This window comes from Lampris incognitus, chromosome 2 (genome assembly GCF_029633865.1).
Source record: "Lampris incognitus isolate fLamInc1 chromosome 2, fLamInc1.hap2, whole genome shotgun sequence".
Classification (NCBI taxonomy): domain Eukaryota; kingdom Metazoa; phylum Chordata; class Actinopteri; order Lampriformes; family Lampridae; genus Lampris; species Lampris incognitus.
In genome coordinates, this window is record NC_079212.1 from 20,940,111 (window position 1) to 20,960,398 (window position 20,288).

The window sequence follows — 20,288 nt, forward strand, 5'->3', positions numbered from 1 at the left end:
GAAAACATCTTGATGATCCCCAAGACTTTTGGGAAAATACTCTGTGGACTGACGAGACAAAAGTTGAACTTTTTGGAAGGTGTGTGTCCCATTACATCTGGCGTAAAAGTAACACAGCATTTCAGAAATGGAACATCATACCAACAGTAAAATATGGTGGTGGTAGTGTGGTGGTCTGGGGCTGTTTTGCTGCTTCAGGACCTGGAAGACTTGCTGTGGTAAATGGAACCATGAATTCTGCTGTCTACCAAAAAATCCTGAAGGAGAATGTCCGGCCATCTGTTTGTGACCTCAAGCTGAAGCGCACTTGGGTTCTGCAGCAGGACAATGATCCAAAACACACCAGCAAGTCCACCTCTGAATGGCTTAAGAAAAACAAAATGAAGACTTTGGAGTGGTCTAGTCAAAGTCCTTACCTGAATCCGATTGAGATGCTGTGGCATGACCTTAAAAAGGCGGTTCATGCTCGAAAACCGTCCAATGTGGCTGAATTACAACAATTCTGCAAAGATGAGTGGGCCAAAATTCCTCCACAGCGCTGTAAAAGACTCATTGCCAGTTATCCCAAACGCTTGATTGCAGTTGTTGCTGCTAAGGATGGCCCAACCAGTTATTAGGTTTAGAGGGCAATCACTTTTTCACACAGGGCCATGTAGCTTTGGATTTTTTTTCCCTTAATAATAAAAACCTTCATTTAAAAACTGCATTTTGTATTTACTTGTGTTATCTTTGTCTAATATTTAAATTTGTTTGATGATCTGAAACATTTAAGTGTGACAAACATGCAAAAAAATAAGAAATCAGGGAGGGGGCAAACACTTTTTCACACCACTGTATATATGCTGAGAGACTAATGAGGGAACGAGCTGCAGGTGGGAAAATGGGCTGGGAAAACCAGGTGTAAGAAATGAGGTGATAGCATGGCATGAGGAAGTGGCAGGTTCTGTAATGACAGGAGAATTTGTAACCATGAAAACAAATGAATAGACTGAATGAATAAAGTATGAATAAAAGAAGGAAGGAATTCAGGGAGGATCATGACAGTTCTACAATCTCCTGATCAGCTGTTGGTCTAAAATCTCCCTGATTCGAGGTTGGAATAACGGTAAGTGAATGTGATGAACTACATGGCACAATAGAAAACCAGCAATCAGTACTAGTGGTACCCAAGGACAGGATTTAGAACCACTGTCATCTCAGACACTAAAATATCAGGAGAGAATTGAATTGGAATAGGAGTGAAGAATGTCGCTGAGGCTTTAGTGATGCTTCAGAGCCTGCAGGAGGGTGGCTGACGAAGCTGACGCATCAGACTCTTGACAGCGATGTCTCATGGGTTCATGGTGATAGTTCTTCTTTGCATAAGGGAGTTTGATTTCTGTGGTTTTTTTCAGGTGGTGCTGCATCATACTACTCTGACTCTGCAGATGATTCAGACATGATTCCCCACCATAAAAGGATATATGGACAGATTCAGGCACTCTCCCGATGTTCAATTTGGCAATTTTGGCCTTTTAGCTGTATAGACTGTGTTTACACATGTCCATGAAGTGTTGCTACTTTGCAATGAAAATCCTATTTTTTATTTTTTATTTTTGTTTTATTTAGCATGGTACCCAAATATTTGAGTGGGAAAATTAATTTAAAATCAATTGTGTTCTTAACATAGAAGAATAAAATGTTAATACAGTTAGCCTATTGTCTTACTACGGTAGCCTAGTTCTGGTTGAATTACTTAATGATGGATTCAGTACAATTTACATTTGGTTTCCTGACAGCTCTTATGGCCTATCCTGACATGACAAATTCATTTATAACATAATTTTCTAGTAATCATTGAATTCCATTTAAGTGTCAAGTTTGTTTTTAACAGATGTCCTTTTTTCTGGCAGCTCTGCTCAACAATGGCTCAGTGGGCGCAGATGAACCAGCTATTCAGATACCTGCCAACGCAGACAGTCACGGATCTTTATCCCCCAACTACCTTCCCCATAGAAGTCAGATATTTCCTGGCTGAATGGATTGAGGAACAAAGATGGTATAACACACACCCTTGAACGCGTGCGCGTGCACACACACACACACACACACACACACACACACACACGCACACTTACGTTAACGGATTACATAGACATGGTTTATAAACACACAAATTCATCTATCTGTGTGTTTACATATACGTTTTGAGTTTGCTTTTGTGTGTGTTTAACCACCAGACAAGCTAAACATACACACGTTTTTAGTCTTAGCCAAAGTTCGAATTCACACACATACACACACACACATACACACACACACACACACACACACACACTCTTTATCCTAGGTATAAAGAAATGTTTATTTCCCTCAATTTTTAATTTACCTACACAAAGTGTGTTGCATTTTTATGTGTGAAATGTGCTATATGCATACAGTTTGATGGTGTAGGGTCGTCTGGGTGGCGTGGCGGTCTATTCCGTTGCCTACCAACATGGGGATCACCGGTTCAAATCCCTTTTGTTACCTCCGGCTTGGTCGGGCGTCCCTACAGACACAATTGGCCATGTCTGTGGGTGGGAAGCCAGATGTGGGTATGTGTCCTGGTCACTGCACTAGCACCTCCTCTGGTCGGTTGAGGTGCCTGTTCGGGGGAAAGGGGGAACTGGGGGAATAACATGATCCTCCCACACACTATCTCCCCCTGGCGAAACTCCCCACTGTCGGATGGGTGAAAAGAAGTGGCTGGCGACTCCACATGTATTGGAGGATGCATGTGGTGAGCAGCGACCAGGATGGCTTGGAAGAGTGGGGCAATTGGCCAAGTACGATTGGGAGAAAAAAAGGGGGGGGGTTTGGTGGTGTACAATCAAATTATAACCAAGTTTATTTTTCAAATGCACAGACAGCACGCTTAGTAGTTGTTTGCAATGAGATGCTTGCTCTATAATCTCAATAAAAAACAGCAATCTGAAACACAAAATAAGCCTAGATCATATTAAAACAAGCTCAATAAAAGTGGATAAAATGGGATAATAAAATAAACTTCTCGTGAATAATAAGAAATTGAAGTTAAAAATATTAACAGTTTAGTGCAAATAATATGCAACAATAGCAGATGAGATAGTAGGCTCTATGTTTGTGACGGCGCAGAGCCAGCAGAGGCATAAACCCAGGCTGATCGGCAGTTTCCTTGGGTGCAAGGTGAGTTTGTCCTTTCTGTGTCTGTTTGGTCATTTCATTGCTCAAAAGGAACTCTCCTCTGCCAAGATGGGTGTGATGGCACAATTGGGGATGTGTTAACGCAGATTTGCTGGCATAGTACGAATTTGGCGTACATTTTGGCTTGAAATTGTGCTTAAACCTCCGCAAGCTCAGACCGTGTCTAAGCAAGGATGCAGTTGCAATGAGCTATTCCTGTGTGGCAGTCTGAGCCTAGGCACACGGGAACATCTGTCCAAATTTAATGGCTGTTATCCCGTGCATTGCACCTCACTGAAATAAATCATTAAACCAATAGCAACAACTAACTGATTGCAAAATTCTGACTAATTTGATTATAAAAAAACATCGATATGTGGCTGTTGAATTTGATTCTGAATCAAAGAATTTGCACTCGTCATGACACAAGGAAAATTCAACTTAACATGGTGAGGTGAATATCTGTCTGGTCCAGACAGATGTAGCCACTCCATGAGTAAAATAAAGTAAAATCTATTGATACAAGAGTAAAATCTATCTATACAAGAGAGTAACATCTGGAATACTGTGAGTCACATGATTCTCATGAAATTCCTGTAGGACAGGCATAATTTCTACTGTCGACATAGTGAGTGGGACAGGACGGGACAGGAGATTTTTTTTTGTGTGTCAGGGATTGGAAGGTGAAATTTGACTCCTGTCAGGCACTAGACTAAACTTTTGTGTCAATTTTCAATCTCTATCGGCTTGTGCAAAATGCGACAACACTGAAGTCAATTTGTGAGTTATTTAAGCAAGGCTGTTTAGTAATGATCTACTTGCATGCTGTTAGTTTGTTTTTTCCCTCTTCATCCATGATGAAAATGACAGTATGCTGCACCACAGTGCATTCAAAGGGTATGAGAGGAGCTGATTTGATTGGCTAAGTCAAAGCCTGCCCCAACACCATGTGCTTATAATGTATTCATGCAACCTCAATCTTAACCTCAACCCAACCTCTTTTTCAACTGTGTTGTGCTGCACCAGGGCTGTGCCTGTGTCTTAGGTAACAAAATCACCAAAAAAGATATTCAGCACATCCATGTGCACCTTAAAACGTGTGTGTACGCTCAGTTTCATGAAATTAGAGCCCTGTGTCTTAAGATGCTGTAAGCTGGGTGAGGGGTGTTGGTTGCCTGTCAACTCGGAGGACTGAGAGAGTCCTATGGCTTGCACATTGGTCGGTATAGAAGGAAAACAGTTTGTGAGTCCCTGATAATGTACTTCAGATATCTCCTAGGTTTGATTGACTGATATGTGTGCATTTGTATTCTCAGGGAAGATTTTGAGCTGGAGAAGTTGGAGCAAGAGGTTCAGGCCAAGGATCTTCTGGAGAAGATCATCTCCATTCTACAGTCGTTGGCTCATCAGAAACCCAACGTGGTGGAGAAGATGAGGCTAATGCACATCAGCAGGAACATGGTGGGGAAGTCAGATATTACAATGTTTGTTTCCCTGAAGTGGTGGTCTGAGGGATCATCAGGGGTCTTCAGCAAAGTCAGGGATAGTTTGATGTCACTGTTTTTCGATCTAATGAAAGAATGTGTAATGGTGACGATTCTTCTAAAGTCAAGGGCAAGTTAAATCAATCAATTTAACCACCCAGCTGTTATTACTCCATATACAGTGTGGAAAGCTATATTATTTTATTTCAAGTGATAGGTACAAAAATCTCAGGTGAGGAACCTTGGAAAGCAGTCTTATTAAGTTGAGGTGCATGTCATAATGGTCCACTTGACGATAGGGTTGGGTATCGTTTGAAATTTTTCGATACCGACACCAACACCAGTATCTCCAAATTGATACGATACCTAAACAATACTTTTTCGATACTATATATTATGAAAACCTTATAGGATTATCAACAAACTACTTTTCTATACGGCAAGCACCATAATTCATTGACACATTGTGTTGTCTTGGTTCTGTACTCTAGCACTTGAGATTGAAAGTGAGATCAACAATGACAATGAGGTCAACGTGCAAACTGACATCTTTAATGTATGTGAACCTATTTATATACATCATCATAACCGTCCTTACCTGTTTCATCATTGCTAGCAGTGGCACCAGAAGAAGACCCAGCAGCAGACGTCCCAGAGCTAACTTTAACGTTGGCAGCAGCACGGACATTAACGTTATCAAACACAGAGCAGTTGTCCACTCGTAAATTTATCCCATGCGTGATCAGATGTTTCATCATATTCGACGTATTCCCAGACTTGCATTTGATGATCGTTTTGCAGCAGTTGCATTTTACTGTGTCAGGTTTGCTGTCTATTTTTACAAAGTGTAGCCACGCTTTGGAACGCATAGTAGCTCACTGAATCTTGCACGCCAGTTTTCAACTGCACAAGACGCACACACATACCAAATAGCTTCATGCTGATTTGTCAGTCAGTCGCCTGTGTACAACAATGCTGGTAGTGATTGGCTGGCTGCGGTAGTGTTCACGTCGTCTTCTGTAAAGTCTCGAAATTTGGCATCATTTTTTTCCAAAGAATTTGATACTCGGTAGGACCGAGATATTTCGGTCGGTGCCATATGGGCACCGTTTTCGATACCCAACCCTACTTAACAAGCTGATGCTAACATCTCTGCTGTATCAGTGACTAACATATACTCTAGCATTACAAGCTATGTAGACCTAGGTGACATCATTGCCTTCCCTTTTGCTTTTTAGCTAACCATTCTGACTTGATATACTGATGAGAGATGCTCTTACTTTCCAGACCATGTTCCAGCAGCAGCCTCTGCAGTTTGGAGTGTTAGTCAGAGATATCCTCAGGAAGGAGAGGGTCCTGCTCAGCAAAGCTGTAAGTTCCTGTACAATTAACACTGACTGTATTCTCCTCAGCCATGAGGAGGCATCATGATGGTGCTGTGTTGCTTAAGGTCTATTTTGGAAATACATATTGGTTTTATACTTGAAAGAACAGTTACAGCTCAGCTCACTTGACTGACAACAATCTGTTTGAACAATTTCAGTCTGGTTTTTGAGCCTTTCACAGTACAGAGGCAGCCATGATGAAAATCACCAATGATCTGTTGATGGCAGCTGACTCATGCCTCTTAACCATACTCATGCTTCTTGATCTGAGTGTAGCCTTTGATATCGTCTCGCATAGCATCCTCCGAGAGAGATTAGCTTCCATCGGAATCCTTGGCACCTCTCTTACCTAATTTAAATCATATCTCTCTGGCTGCACTAAGTTTGTCCAACCTAGAAATTTGAGATCACAGTCCTTTCCTGTTACTTACAGTGTTCCCTAGGCCTAGGGCACTGTTTTGGGCCCCCTCCTATTTATTTTACCTTCTACCTCTTGGCCCCATTTTCAGAATTCAGCATTCAATTTCACTGCTACATGGAAGACACCCAGCTCTATCCATCCACCAAACCTACTTCCACTCTTCTGCCTACTTCCCTTTCTGGCTGCTTAATGGAAATTAAATCCTGGTTCTCATACAACTTTCTCAAACTTAATAGTGATAAAACTGAGTTTCTCCTTATAGGTATTAAATCTACTTAGGCTAAATCTGATAGTTTTTTTCTGACTATTGACAATTCTGTAGTTCCTCCTTCCCCTCAGGTTAAGAGTCTGGATGTCATCTTGGACAGCACATTATCTTTTGAAGCACACATCAGCAATGTTACTCGGTCTGTGTACTTCCACCTACGCAATATTAATTGTAGGGGTGGGACGATTCACAAATCTCACGGTTTGATACGTCTCACGAGTCAGGGTTCACGATTTCGATTCAATACGATACAGGGGATGCCTTGGTAAGCAAGAGACAAAACACCATTGCAGTTCTCTATTTTTTATTTATTTTAAGAATTAGGCCCAACATTTTGGCATTATCAAGGCACATATTCAAACATAATGCAAGTGCAAAAGTTCTAATAAAATGTGCCATCTTTTCTTGTTGTGTAACACAGTTGCTTTACTTTAAAACTTAAAAACTTTATAAACTACTAGAACGACCAAGGCGGTCGTTTTGACTGTTTTGGATTTTCAAAGTTTAATAACGTTGTGAAAAAAAGATGCAGACCTGCCACTCCCTGAATGCTCCTAAAATTGCCTATATTTGCATTAAAATTAGTTTTAGATCAATTGTAAAAAATAAAAGTTATGACAAGATCTACCTAAAATGGCCATGAGCGGTCAAAATGACCACGTGTAATTTGCGCGTCATCATGCACGTCATGTTACTATTTATGACGTGTTGTTCGTGTCATTTCCTTCGCAACGTTCAGTTCTTTTTTGCATTTCACATTTTATAGGCCTTGTTATGTTTGTTAGATTAGCAGTATGCGTTTTCCGTTTTGATTTTCAGGTATTATTTCCAACATGTCTAGCTACAGCCGCCATTTCAGACGCACCATGACTACCACTGAGGTGTTGCAGTATACAGGCATTGTGGCAATTTTAAATTGTTTGAAAAATAGCATTGTAATGATCACGGATGTGTAGACTCACTAGCCTATTGGCTAATGGGTTGGACCCTTTAGTCAACTGGTTAGCACCGTTGCCTGTGGTGCGAGAGACCCGGGTTCCTGTCCTGGCTGTGGCGGATTCCCAGCTGTCCCCTGAATTCGCTACATTATTAAAGTTGTTAAAATGTTAACTTTGGTGTCAGTCGTTTCCTAACAGACATACTAACATTCCTAACGGACATACTAACATATGCAATGCATTAATATCTTAACTGGGTATTTATCTTGACAGAATATAGAGTTTAAAAACTGGTGGTCATTTTGACCGCCCATGGTCGTTTTACACAGGAGTGAAATCCCGGTCATTCTAGCACATAATCTCGCGAAATGGGGAGCATCTCGAACCGTGAAGACCATATCGAATGATTCAGAATTTGATCCAGTATCGTCCCACCTCTAGTTAATTGTCTTCACCCATCACTTACACCTAAAGTACTGCCATTCTCATTCACACTCTGATTATATCCCGTATTGACTGCTGAAATTCTATCCTCTTTTGTCTTCCTCTCAAGTGTCTTCATAAACTTCAGTTGGTCCAGAATTCAGCTGCCTGTATCATTACCAGAACTCCGTTCGTAGATCATATCACTCCTGTTCTTCAGCAACTTCATTTGCGCCCTGTTAAATATTGTATCGATTTCAAGATTCTGCTTCTCACCTTTAAAGCACTTCATAACCTAGCACCTTTGTATCTTTCCGAACTCCTCCTCATCCAGACACCTTCCTGTACTCTCAGATCTTCTCCTGCCATCCACCATCTGCCCGCTTGACTACCATGGGGTCTAGAGCTTTCAGTCATTCTACCCCCGCCTCTGGAACTCTCTTCCACAAGACATTTGAAATATTGACTCTCTTTCCATCTTCAAATCCCTTCTCAAAATGCACCTTTTCAACCTGGTATATTCGGTCTGATCTTGACTTTAATGGCTAAACCCACATTGAGTTTTGCACTGATTATGAATTTATACCTATATGTTGTGTTAACTTATTGTATACCACTGCTTTGTTTGACTTTATAATGTCTCATACATTACTGCTTGTTTTTAACTGTGTTTTATAAGGTGTCATTGAGTGCTACGAAAGGCGCCCATAAATAAAATGTATTATTATTATTATTATTAATAATAATAATAATAATAAAAAGATATGTTGGGGTTTATATGGAGCGGCACTGTGGCGCAGTGGTTAGCGCGGTCACCTCACAGCAAGAAAGTCCTGGATTCGAGCCCCAGGGTAGTCCAACCTTGGTGGGTCATCCCGGGTCGTCCTCTGTGTGGAGTTTGCATGTTCTCCCCGTGTCTGCATAGGTTTCCTCTGGGGCTCCGGTTTCCTCCCATAGTCCAAAGACATGTAAGTCAGGTGAATTGGTGGTACTAAATTGTCCCTAGGAATGAATGTGTGTGTGTGTGTGTGTGTGTGTGTGTGTGTGTGTGTGTGTGTGTGTGTGTGTGTGTGTGTGTGTGTGTGTGTGTGTGTGTGTGTGTGCATGTGCATGTCGGCCCTGTGATGGCCTGGCAGCCTGTCCAGGGTGTGTCCCCACCTGCCACTCAATGACTGCTGGAATAGGCTCCAGCATCCCCGTGACCCTGAGAGCAGGATACGCGGTTAAGACAATGGATGGATGGGGTTTATATATCTTATATAGTTGCCAAAGACATAACTATTTTGTAAGCAAAGCTCTGAGGCTGACTCCTTTAACAGAAAGCCATTGAGTGTTTTGCTTAAAGGGAATAAAATCACGATGCCTCTGAAACACCTCCAAAATTGTGCACAAAAGTGTCCACCAGTGGTGTCACTGATGGACAAACTGTGAATCGGTGGCAGCATTCGCTACAATAGCAGTATGTAGCATTGTTATCTGCATTTTCTTATATAGTTTAGCCTTTTTCTATACAGCTCATTGAGGGTAGTGGCAACCTAAGTGTAAGGGATGTAGCTTTCACATTCATGGATTGTATCCCAGTGACATCACTGGCAGACATTTCTCTGCACAATTTCAGCAGCATTGCAAAGACATACAGAGGACTGCTCAGCATTATTGCTGTTAATGGAGGGTTATCATTCTGAAAGAGGAAGTGTCCAGCTCTTGAAAGTTGTGTATTAGTGATAATGATAAAATTCATTTTCCAAGCTTTATTTATCTGTAAGCTTAATTTATGTATCATGATAATAATAACTTTATTTATATAGCACTTTTTTAAAACAATGTTAGAAAGTGCTTTACAAAGAAATAAAACCAAATGAGGCAAAAATAAAAGTAAGACCAAATAAGTAAGAGTAGAAATAAAAACAGTATAAATAAATAAAAACAAATATCAAACATTAGTAAAAGATTTCATAAAAAGAAAAAGTTTTAAGATAATATTTAAAAGAAGCTAGAGACTTGGTTTGTCTTAGTTCAACAGGAAGAGTTCCATAGTGTGGGGGCTCTAACAGCAAAAGCCCGATCACTCTGAATAATCAGCAGGGCTCCATCTGCGGATCTTAATGGTCGAAAGGGCAAATACCAGATCAATTAATCAGAAATGTATGTAGGAGCAAGACCATTTAAAGCCTTAAAAGTGAGAAATAACATTTTAAAATGAATTCAAAATATAACAGTGAGCCAGTAGGAGGCAAGCAGAGGAGTTATATGGCCATACCTCTTTATCCCAGTAATGAACTGAGCAGCAGAGTTTTGTACCCTTGCTGGTACCAGAGTAAAGTGTGTTACAGTAGTAAGGCTGAGAATAGCTAAAAGCATGTACAACTTTTTGTAGATCAGCATAAAAATGACCTAATTTTGGAGATTAGCTTGAGCTGGAGAAAGCATGACTGAAAAACATGTTTTTTTTTTATATAAATTTATTTCTGATTTTTCCCTTTTTCTCCCAATTTAGTGGCCAGTCGATCCCTATTTTAGTTCAAACACCCACCCTCATACTGCATGCATTTGCCAACTGCATCTCTCCAGCCGGCAGTCTCGAAGGAGACGCCTCGCCACTTTTGTGACAAGGTGAATCCAGGCCGAACCACTGCTTTTTCCGACACACACAGAGATGCATTCATGTGACAAACACAAGCCGACTCCGCCCCACTCCCGAAGACAGCGGTGCCAATTATTGCCGCTTCATCGAGTCCAGCCATAGTCTGATCTGACGAGACCGGGGCGCGACCCCCGGTCCCCAGTGGGCAACTGCATTGACACAAAGCCCAAGCTTAGACCGCTACACCACCGCGGACCCCGACTGAAAAACATGTTTGATTTGATTATCAAAACTGAGGTTAGCATTGAATATTACCCAAGATTCCTAGCAGCCTGCTTAAGACTACCTGACAGACCACCAAGATTAGTAACAAAAGGGCTGAGGGAATTTTCGGGACTGAACAGAATGATCTCAGACTTAACATTAAATTTGAGAAAATTTTCGAGCATCCATCCAGGATTTATTGTCTGAGAGGCAAGTTTTGAGATTTACTCAAGTGCTAGGATCTATGGGTTTTAGTGGCATGTATAACTGATTCTTGTCAGCATAAAAATGGTAAAGCACATTGTGATTTTGACTGACCTGGCCAAGGGGCAGCATGTATATAATATAGAGAAGAGAAGAGGACCAAGAACTGAGTCTTGAGGGACACTACAACTCAACTGAGCCATCAAGGAGGTAGAGTTACCCAGAACAACAGAAAAAGTTCTGTTGGTGAGGTAAGAGCATAATAAGCTAAGAGCTGAGCCCTTGATGTCAACCCAAGTGTCAAAGTGATGTAAGAGGATGTTGTGATCGACTGTGTGTGTCAAAGGCAGCACTTACGTCATTAGTGACCCTAATGAGAGCTGTCTCGGTACTATGAAATGCTCTAAACCCAGACTGGAAACTGTTAAAAACACTGTTAATAATGATAATAATAATTAATAATTTGTGATATTGGGCTATACAAATAAAATTGACTTGACTTGATAATGTTTCATTGTGATATTATAATTGCTGTTGTTGTATTTTATATGTATACTTAAATGTTCAAATAAATTTGTCTGCCTATAGTCCCCCCAACTAGTTAACGTCCCTCAGTTCCCGCAATCCCCAAGCAGTGAGCCTGTCTCTGCTCCCAACATGCGTGATGTGGATCACTTGGTGCTCAAGGTGCTGGAGGTTCAGGACTGCAGGCAGAAGATGCACCAGTTTCAAGAGGACCTCAATTTGGAGAGACAGAACTTTGAGTTCTCACAAGGTGAAATCTTAAAGCAGAGCTGACATGAACATGCATGCACGTGCGCGCACACACACACACACACAAACACACATATTTATATCACAGTTTTGGCTTGGAGAATGTGGTGCCGGCCAATTTGTCTGAGGAGGTTCTGGACTGTTGGACAAATGCGAAAAATCTCCAGTCATTCTGTATGGAGATTTTCCATCATTTGTCATACTGCATGCGCTACACAAGAAGGACAAAGCATAAATGCAATTGGATTTTGCATAATATTTATTTTAATGAATAATTCTTTGCTATTTAAACAAATAGAAAAAATAGTGACATAAGTTGACTTATGCACAGTTTTATAAGAACGTAGCCTAATTCTAAAAACATCATCATTAAAGAAATGTGAAGAAAAGGAACACTGTGCACTGCACAGCTTGCGGCTACTCCAATGTAAAAAATAGTGATTGAGGGGTCTGCGGTGGTGTAACGGTCTAAGCATCGGCTTTGTGTCGATGCAGTTGCCCACTGGGGACCGGGGTTCGCGCCCCGGTCTCGTCAGATCCGACTATGGCCGGACTCGGTGAAGCAGTAATAATTGGCAACGCTGTCTTCGGGAGGGGAGCGGAGTCGGCTTGTGTTCGTCACATGAATGCGTCTCTGTGTGTGTCAGAAAAAGCAGTGGTTCGGCCTGGATTTGCCTTGTCACGGAAGTGGCGAGGCGTCTCCTTCGAGACGGCCTGCTGGAGAGATGCAGTTGACCAACGCATGCGGTACGAGGGTGGGAGTTTAAACTAAAATAGGGATCGATTGGCAACTAAATTGGGAGAAAAATCAGAAATAAATTTATAGAAGTAAAAAAAAAAAGTGATTGAGGAGGAATCTTTGCCATTTTTTTCTTCTGCAGTCGTACTTAACTCGTATGGCAGTTAGGCTACAGCAGCTCCTGTAGGCCAATCCAGTTGCGTGGCGTGAGAGCCTGAGGCCTAAATGATAAAACGAGAATTAAAACTCATTTGTTTAATCACCCAGTACACATAAACATTTACCTATTTCTGAAGATCTATGTTTTTGATTTATTTTATTCTCAATTAATTTTATTACCGTGACTTATTTAATTCTTTGATTTAACTTATTTATTTTTTACTTAGTGGGTGGAATTATTGCCAGGAGAGTAATATGTAGTATCTATCGGACAGCACAGCATATTTTTGCTAATTATTGAATGATTTACTTCCTCCACTCCAGTATTTCCTCACCAGCCCAATGAATTATTACTCTTTCGTCATGTGTACTGCCTAACTCGTAGCATGTATTTCAACATGCATATCTGTCCTTCCTTGGAAGCCATCAAGTCAACATACACTCTTTACTTCTTATGCCCAGACTGTTTAAGTGAAAGAATTTGTCCTTTCACCCCACTGCTTTATCTTGTGGTCCCATATTATCATTGATACTGACCCCCAATTTACTGTTTGCTGTCTGTCTTAGGCTCCATCCAACAGAATGGATTGGATCAGCAAAACACAGAACTGCAGAAACACCAGAACAAAATACAACAGCTTGAGTACAGTGTGAAAACCATGGCCAAGGTGAGCACGAGCGTACATTCAGTGTAAATAATACTGGGACAATGGGGTGAAAGCATTTTGGGCATTTTTGCAGGGAACTTATTTTTTTTGATGCTGGTTATGGATCCCTTTTCATTTGAAAAAAATGAAACTCCTTTTTGTAACAAATGGAGTTGTGTGTATGTATATGTTTTTGCCCACGTAATGTGAACAAGTGCATATGGGTGTATGTACAGTTGCAATCAAAATTATTCAACCCCCACTGCAAATTAGGTTTATTGGCAAAATTAACAAACTATCAGCTGTTTGCAATAAACAAATCAAACAAGAACAATTTAAACAGCTCAATACAACTAATACAAGTGGTTTCTCCAAATTCAACACAAAATTGCCACTTTTAATGACTACTGCAGTCTCAAAATTATTCAACCCCTGCATGACAAGCGTCTTAAATACTTAGTAGAGCACCCTTTTGCTGTTATGACCTGCTGCAAATGTGATGCATAGTCAGACACCAGCTTCTGGCAGCGTTCCTGAGGAATCTTAGCCCATTCCTCATGGGCAATGGCATCCAGTTCACTAATATTCTTGGGTTTGAGTGCTGCAACTGCCTTCTTCAAATACCACCAGAGATTTTCTATGGGATTCAAGTCAGGCGACTGTGACGGCCACTCTAGAATCTTCCAGGACTTCTTGTAACGCAGTATGTTTGGACCCAATTGCAGAGACGAGGCAGAGGCAGTTGTTAAATACTAAGGCGCTTTACTGGACTCCGGAAAACATACAATAACCAAAAACCGCTGCCAAACAGGGCAAGCAAAAATGCAAACACGAATTAACAAAATACTAAACACACGAAACACTTGCTCACACTGAGGAGGCAGACGAGGGTTCAGGAGACACGGTTATCCGCAGACCAACGCTTAGCTTTTCCAAGACTCGACGAGGAAAATCTGCAAAGCACCCGGTCAAATAGTCCCCAGCACAGGTGCACCTAATCACAGGCCAATCAAGGGCAGGTGCCACTCATACTGGCTGACAGGGAGATGTCACACCTGTTGGCTGCTGACCCTCTGGCCAGTGATCGTGTCAGTAACCCCCTCCCAGGGACAGATTCCAGATGTCCCAAAACCAAAAGGACCCAGTAGGAAGGACAGCGGGGCCCAGGGGGAGGATGAATGGGGCCAGGGATCTCAGGCGGGTGGCCAGAGGGCTGGGACCGATCGGGCAGGCGACCAGGATGTAGGAGGCAGAGCATCTCCGGCGGGGGACCCGAGGGCTGGGACCGATCGGAAGGGCGACCAGGACGCAGGAAGCAGAGCATCTCCGGCGGGCAGCCCATGGGCTGGGGCCGACCAGGACACAGGAAGCAGAGCATCTCCGGCTGGCGGCCCATGGGCTGGGGCCGATCGGGAGGGCGCCCAGGCTTTGGAGGCGGCGGGACGGCCACGGGGCAAACTGAAGAACTCGCAGATGGCGGTGTGGCGGCCCGCGGGGCAAGCTGGACTCGGAAGCGGCGTGGCAGCCGCGACTCGGATGCGACGTGGCAGCCATGGGGCAGACGGAACTCGGAGGCGACGTGGCAGCCACGGGGCAAGCTGGACTCGGAGGCGGTGGGGCAAGCTTGACTCGGAGGCGGCGTGGCAGCTGCGGGGCTCGGAGGTGGCGTGGCAGCCACGGGGCTAGCTGAACTTGGAGGCGGCGTTGCAGCCGCGGGGCTAATGAATCTCGGCGGTGCCTCGGGGATGCTGGGCAGCCGAGGCTCGGGGATGCTGGGCAGCCAAGCCCAATTGGTCGGGGTGGGCATCGCCGACACAGGTGGCGCTGTCTGGGTAGGCAGCGGCCGCTGGAGAGCGGTGGTGGCGAGGCTGGTGACGGCGGCCATCATCTGCTGCTGTTGAGACTGGACCTGCTGTAGCTGGGAGTGATCTGCTGCCTGCCTCTGAAGCATGGGCGGATCTCTTCCAAAGCACAGCAGATTGAGTGGATGCTCGCCTTCAGTGTCTGGAGCTCTTTGCGCTCCTTAACCAGAGCCGCACCCCGGGCGGCAACGGTGACGCGCAACTGCTCCAACTCTGCTGGGTCCATGTATGGTCGAGTCTTGCTGTAACACTGTGTGTTTGGACCCAATTGTGGAGACGAGGCAGTTGTTAAATACTAAGGCGCTTTACTGGACTCCAGAAAACATACAATAACCAGAAACCACAGCCAAACAGGGCAGGCAAAAATGCAAACATGAATTAACACAAAATACTAAACACACGAAACGCTCGCTCACACTGAGGAGGCAGACGAAGGTTCAGGAGACACGGGCATCCGCAGACCGAAGCTTTTCCAAGACTCGACGAGGAAAGTCTGCAAAGCACCCGGTCAAATAGTCCCCAGCACAGGTGCACCTAATCACAGGCCAATCAAGTGCAGGTGCCACTTGTACTGGCTGACAGGGAGATGTCACACCTGTTGGCTGCTGACCCTCTGGCCAGTGATCGTGTCACTTCTGAAACTAAGTCTTAGTGGACTTTGAAGTATGCTTGGGATCATTGTCCTGTTGGAAGGTCCAATGACGCCCAAGCTTCAGCTTCCTCACAGACGGCATGATGTTTTCTCCTAGGATTTCCTGATACTTGATTGAATCCATCTTGCCCTCCACACGCTGCAGGTTTCCAGTGCCAGAGGAAGCAAAGCAGCCCCAGAGCATCACCAAGCCACCGCCATGCTTCACTGTAGGCAGGGTGTTCTTTTCAGCGTATGCTTCATTCTTGCTCCTCCAGACATACCGCTGATCCATAGGCCCGAAAAGTTCCAGTTAGAATCCTAAAACCTCTTTGGCTTATTTATATGGTTTTGAGCATATTGGAACTGACTTTTCTTGTGCTTCTGGGTCAGTAGTGTTGTATGTCTTGGAGTTCAGGCATGGAGCCCTTCAGCGTTTAGTATGCGCCTTACTGTGCAAACTGCAGCCTTGGTGCATGCTGCCACCAAGTCTTGCTGCAGGTCTTTTGCAGTCACTCAAGGGTTTTTGACCACCTGCCTCCTCAGGAATCTGGTGGCAGCCATTGATAGCTTCCTCTTTCTGCCACGTCCAGGTAGTGTAGCCACTGTTCCTTTAACTTTGAACTTGCGAACTATGCTTCCAACTGTATCTCTAGGAACAGTCAGTGCCTTTGCAATCTTTTTGTATCCTTTTCCTTGTTTGTGCAAGGCAGTGATCTCTTCTCTTAACTTTTTTGACAATTCTCTTGACTTAGCCATATTTCTAACATGCAATCAAACATCACCGTCAACAAACCCCTAGCCAGTCCAGGTATAGACAAGTTTACACGTCACTTCCGGTCCATTTCCGCATTCGGGCCACCCTATGCTTTTCTTTTCCGGTGTAACGAGTAGCTACCTAGTTACCACAGTTCAGGGAAAGGGTTTTCTTTGGTTGGCTTTTTGGCAATGAAGTGATGGGAACAAACAAAGCCGTTTTTTGGTGGTTTCTTCAAATTCAAAGCCTTCAACCACATCTGTGATTCGAAATCTGCTGTTGGTTTTCAGTGGAAGGAAAACAATGGAATGCAGGGACATTGCCATTTTGTGGCAGGTCGATGGGCAACACACTCTCTATCCAACCACTCATTCAGGCATTTCCGTGTATTAGTACAGCCATGCACCGCACAATGTGTCCCTGAACCATTTTTTGATTTTCAAATGTCCATTTTTAATGTTTAAAGTTGTTGAAGATATCGCAGAGCTAGGCTTGCATGTTTACATCCGGCTACGGGTGTTTAGACCAGAAGAACAATGCACCCACCCCGGCACCCTAGGTAAGGGCAGGAAAACTCGTCTATTTGATGTGTTCTATCTCAAGCACACATGATGCAATTAATGAAGCCCTTAATTAGTTGCATCAGGTGTGCTTGAGACAACACCTGATTTGCAAATGTGTGCTCTTATGAGGGATTCTATTCAGGGGGGTGAATAATTTTGAGACTGCAGTAGTCATTAAAAGTAAAAGTTTTTGTTGAATTTGGACAAAACCCTTATAATATTAGTTTTATTGAACTATTTAAACTGTTATTGTGTAATTTGCTTATTGCACACAGCTGAAAAATTGTACATTTTGCCAATAAACCTAATATGCAATGGGGGTGAATAATTTTGATTGCAACTGCATATATTAGGGCTAGACCCGAATATTCGGCTATCCGGATATTCATTCATTGGGTTGGTATTCAATTTTCAATTTTGTGGCGCTCCGGATATTTGTTTATTTGTTTGGGGGGGTTTTTTGCTGAATTTAAGCTACCAATAAAGGTGAACTGCAAAAATACATTTTGTTAACATATTCTTGTACTTTAAACTTTTAATTATACTGTTAAAATGTGGAAACATACCATCTCATCTTGGATGTTCCTCTCACTCACTGCAGTGACATCACACTTCAGCTCACGCTGGCCGTTAAAGGGAGGACAAAATGCCAAAGACCTCAGCTGTGCTGCTGTTATGATTGTGCTACCTTGTTCTATTTACTACAGTTTGTTCATTTATTTTTCGCTCTTTACTGTGTTGGCAATTGGTAAAAATAGTAATTGTATTTTTGAGTCAGAAAAATGTCGGCATATTACACTGTTATGGCTATCTTATACTAAAAGTATTGTTGTTAAAACAGAAATATGCATGTTTTGTATCTTTAAGTCTTGTTAGGTTCAGGTTGTAAAACGTTATAGACTTGAATGAATGAATGAATGAATGGATGAATGGATGAATGAAGGATTTGTTTTGGTCATACATTTGTGTTCATATGCGACAGACAGAAAAAAACATCATCAGACATTTTTACATCAGTCCATTTCACACAACAACACTCAATCAATCAATGACCGAAAAAGGAATAGGCTGAAGCCCAAGGCTTATTGTTGCCTATTCTATACAGTCCTTAAGTTAACCTAGAATATCAGAGTTACAAAAGCAAGAAAAAAAGAAAAATGTATACTAAGTTGTAATCCTTAATTATTTTACATTTTAAAGATTTTCTGAAAGTCAGCAGCGAGCTACACAATTTCAGCTCATCATTAAGACCATGCCATAGCTTGACTCCCAAAACTGAAACACATCTGTATTTTGCATTGGTTCTCACTTTACATGTTTAAAAAATACACAACCCTCTTAAACTTAGGCTAATAGCTGATGGAATTTAGAACTGGATTTGGTCCCCACACACTGCCCCTAGTCTACAGAAATAGTTAAATGCAGAGGACAAAATTCGTTTCAACATATGCAGGTACTGAGAAATTACTATAAATAGATAAAAAGCTCTAATCTTAAATTTGTCGGAGCTAGTGTGCTGTTTCTGCACTTCTCTTGCACAGCGCTTTGTCGGGCGTTGTGTCGGATTCGGAGCCAAGTATGATGAGCATTTATGTAGATATTTATATAGATGTGAATGTGTGTGTGTGTCGGTCAGCCCTGTGATGGACTGGCGGCCTGTCCAGGGTGTCTCCCCACCTGCTGCCCAATGATTGCTGGGATAGGCTCCAGCATCCCCGTGACCCTGAGAGCAGGATAAGCGGTTTGGATAATGGATGGATGGACATAAGTCTATGATTTATCCATGGTGAGAAAAATTGTCACAAGCTGTTATATCACAAAAAGTGCATAGAGATAGGACCTTGTTCAACCAAATCCCTCGGGGTTACAAACGTGCATAAAACACACCAAACCTTTTGGAAAATGTTTTTATTAACAAATAAAAATACAAACAGCAGTACTGTAGACCAACAGAATCTTTAACAATTAATGCCTTTAATTAAACAAAAATGCACGTGTTGCATGCCATCCATCTCAGCCAAAAATGCAGAAATGTCTGGCTGAGTCATTCCTGAGTCACCCCCGCCCCGAGAAATGTCTGGCTGAGTCCTTTCTGAGTCAACACCCCCCCCCCCTGAACCTCCGAATATATGCTCCAGAACCTCAAAAGAAATGGTATTCAGCACAGCCCTAGTAGATACATGTTTTGCTGTCTTGTAGAATCGTTTCCAGTTGCTGCAGGGGGCTGTGGACTGTCTGGACCAATGTCAGTCCCACCTCATCAGCAGACTGAAGGCATGGAGGTGGGAGCAACACCAGTCTACCATCGGACATGCCTTTGAAGACAACCTTGGTCCTCTGCAGACTTGGTGAGCCACACCAGACTTAGCCTTCTCTCCTCCGTGCTGTCTACTGCTTTGTGTCTTAATGCTTTTATCACAGTGTTTGTTCACACTGCCCCCAGTCAAAAGTAATGTTTAAAGGTCAACTTCACCTGCTATAAGGTTGTTGTTTTTTTGTCACATTTCACATTATGTATAATTGTAAATTTCTTTTTCTCTTCTCTGAGACTAGCTTGGAAGCTACTCATAGGTGGCGGACAGTAGTCTAACTGTTGCCAACACCTGTAAAATTTGGTGACAGCTTGACAGACAAATGAATAGGCTGGTCTTAAAAATGCCTTCCAGTGAGATGGTAAACAGCATAATTTTAAGCTTCTTGGAAATCCTTTTTTAAGCGCTTCTTTTGGAAATGTCTAAACAGATGGTTAACAGCTGGTTTGTGTCAAGCCACGTTGAATTGGTTCAGTCTTTTGATGTTAAAAATAGTGGTGGATTAAGAAATTCTAGCCTCCCCAAAATCCCAGAGATGGGTTTTTTTTTTCTGAAAAACTCCTGCCCTATGGGTCATCAGTCATCACCCATAGTGCTGTTTGTTTAAGCTGCATGCTAAATTTATCTTGTGGTGAGGGAAAGAGGGACATGTAAATCATAATAAACTAACATCCTCCTGGTTGTCTTTTT

General features: G+C 42.6%; 1 protein-coding gene across 3 annotated transcripts in view; it reads left to right on the top strand.

The window, feature by feature from the left end:
• The window catches only part of stat6 (signal transducer and activator of transcription 6, interleukin-4 induced), a 42,836-nt gene that overhangs the window by 11,823 nt on the left and 10,725 nt on the right, over positions 1–20,288 (top strand). For all 3 annotated transcript variants that reach the window (XM_056272863.1, XM_056272864.1, XM_056272865.1), the window contains exons 2-7: positions 1,893–2,038; positions 4,500–4,644; positions 5,955–6,038; positions 11,743–11,929; positions 13,394–13,494; positions 19,486–19,634. In XM_056272863.1, the coding sequence (XP_056128838.1) occupies positions 1,905–2,038; positions 4,500–4,644; positions 5,955–6,038; positions 11,743–11,929; positions 13,394–13,494; positions 19,486–19,634 (800 nt within the window). In that variant the 5' untranslated portion in view covers positions 1,893–1,904. The remainder of the gene's footprint in view (positions 1–1,892; positions 2,039–4,499; positions 4,645–5,954; positions 6,039–11,742; positions 11,930–13,393; positions 13,495–19,485; positions 19,635–20,288) is intronic.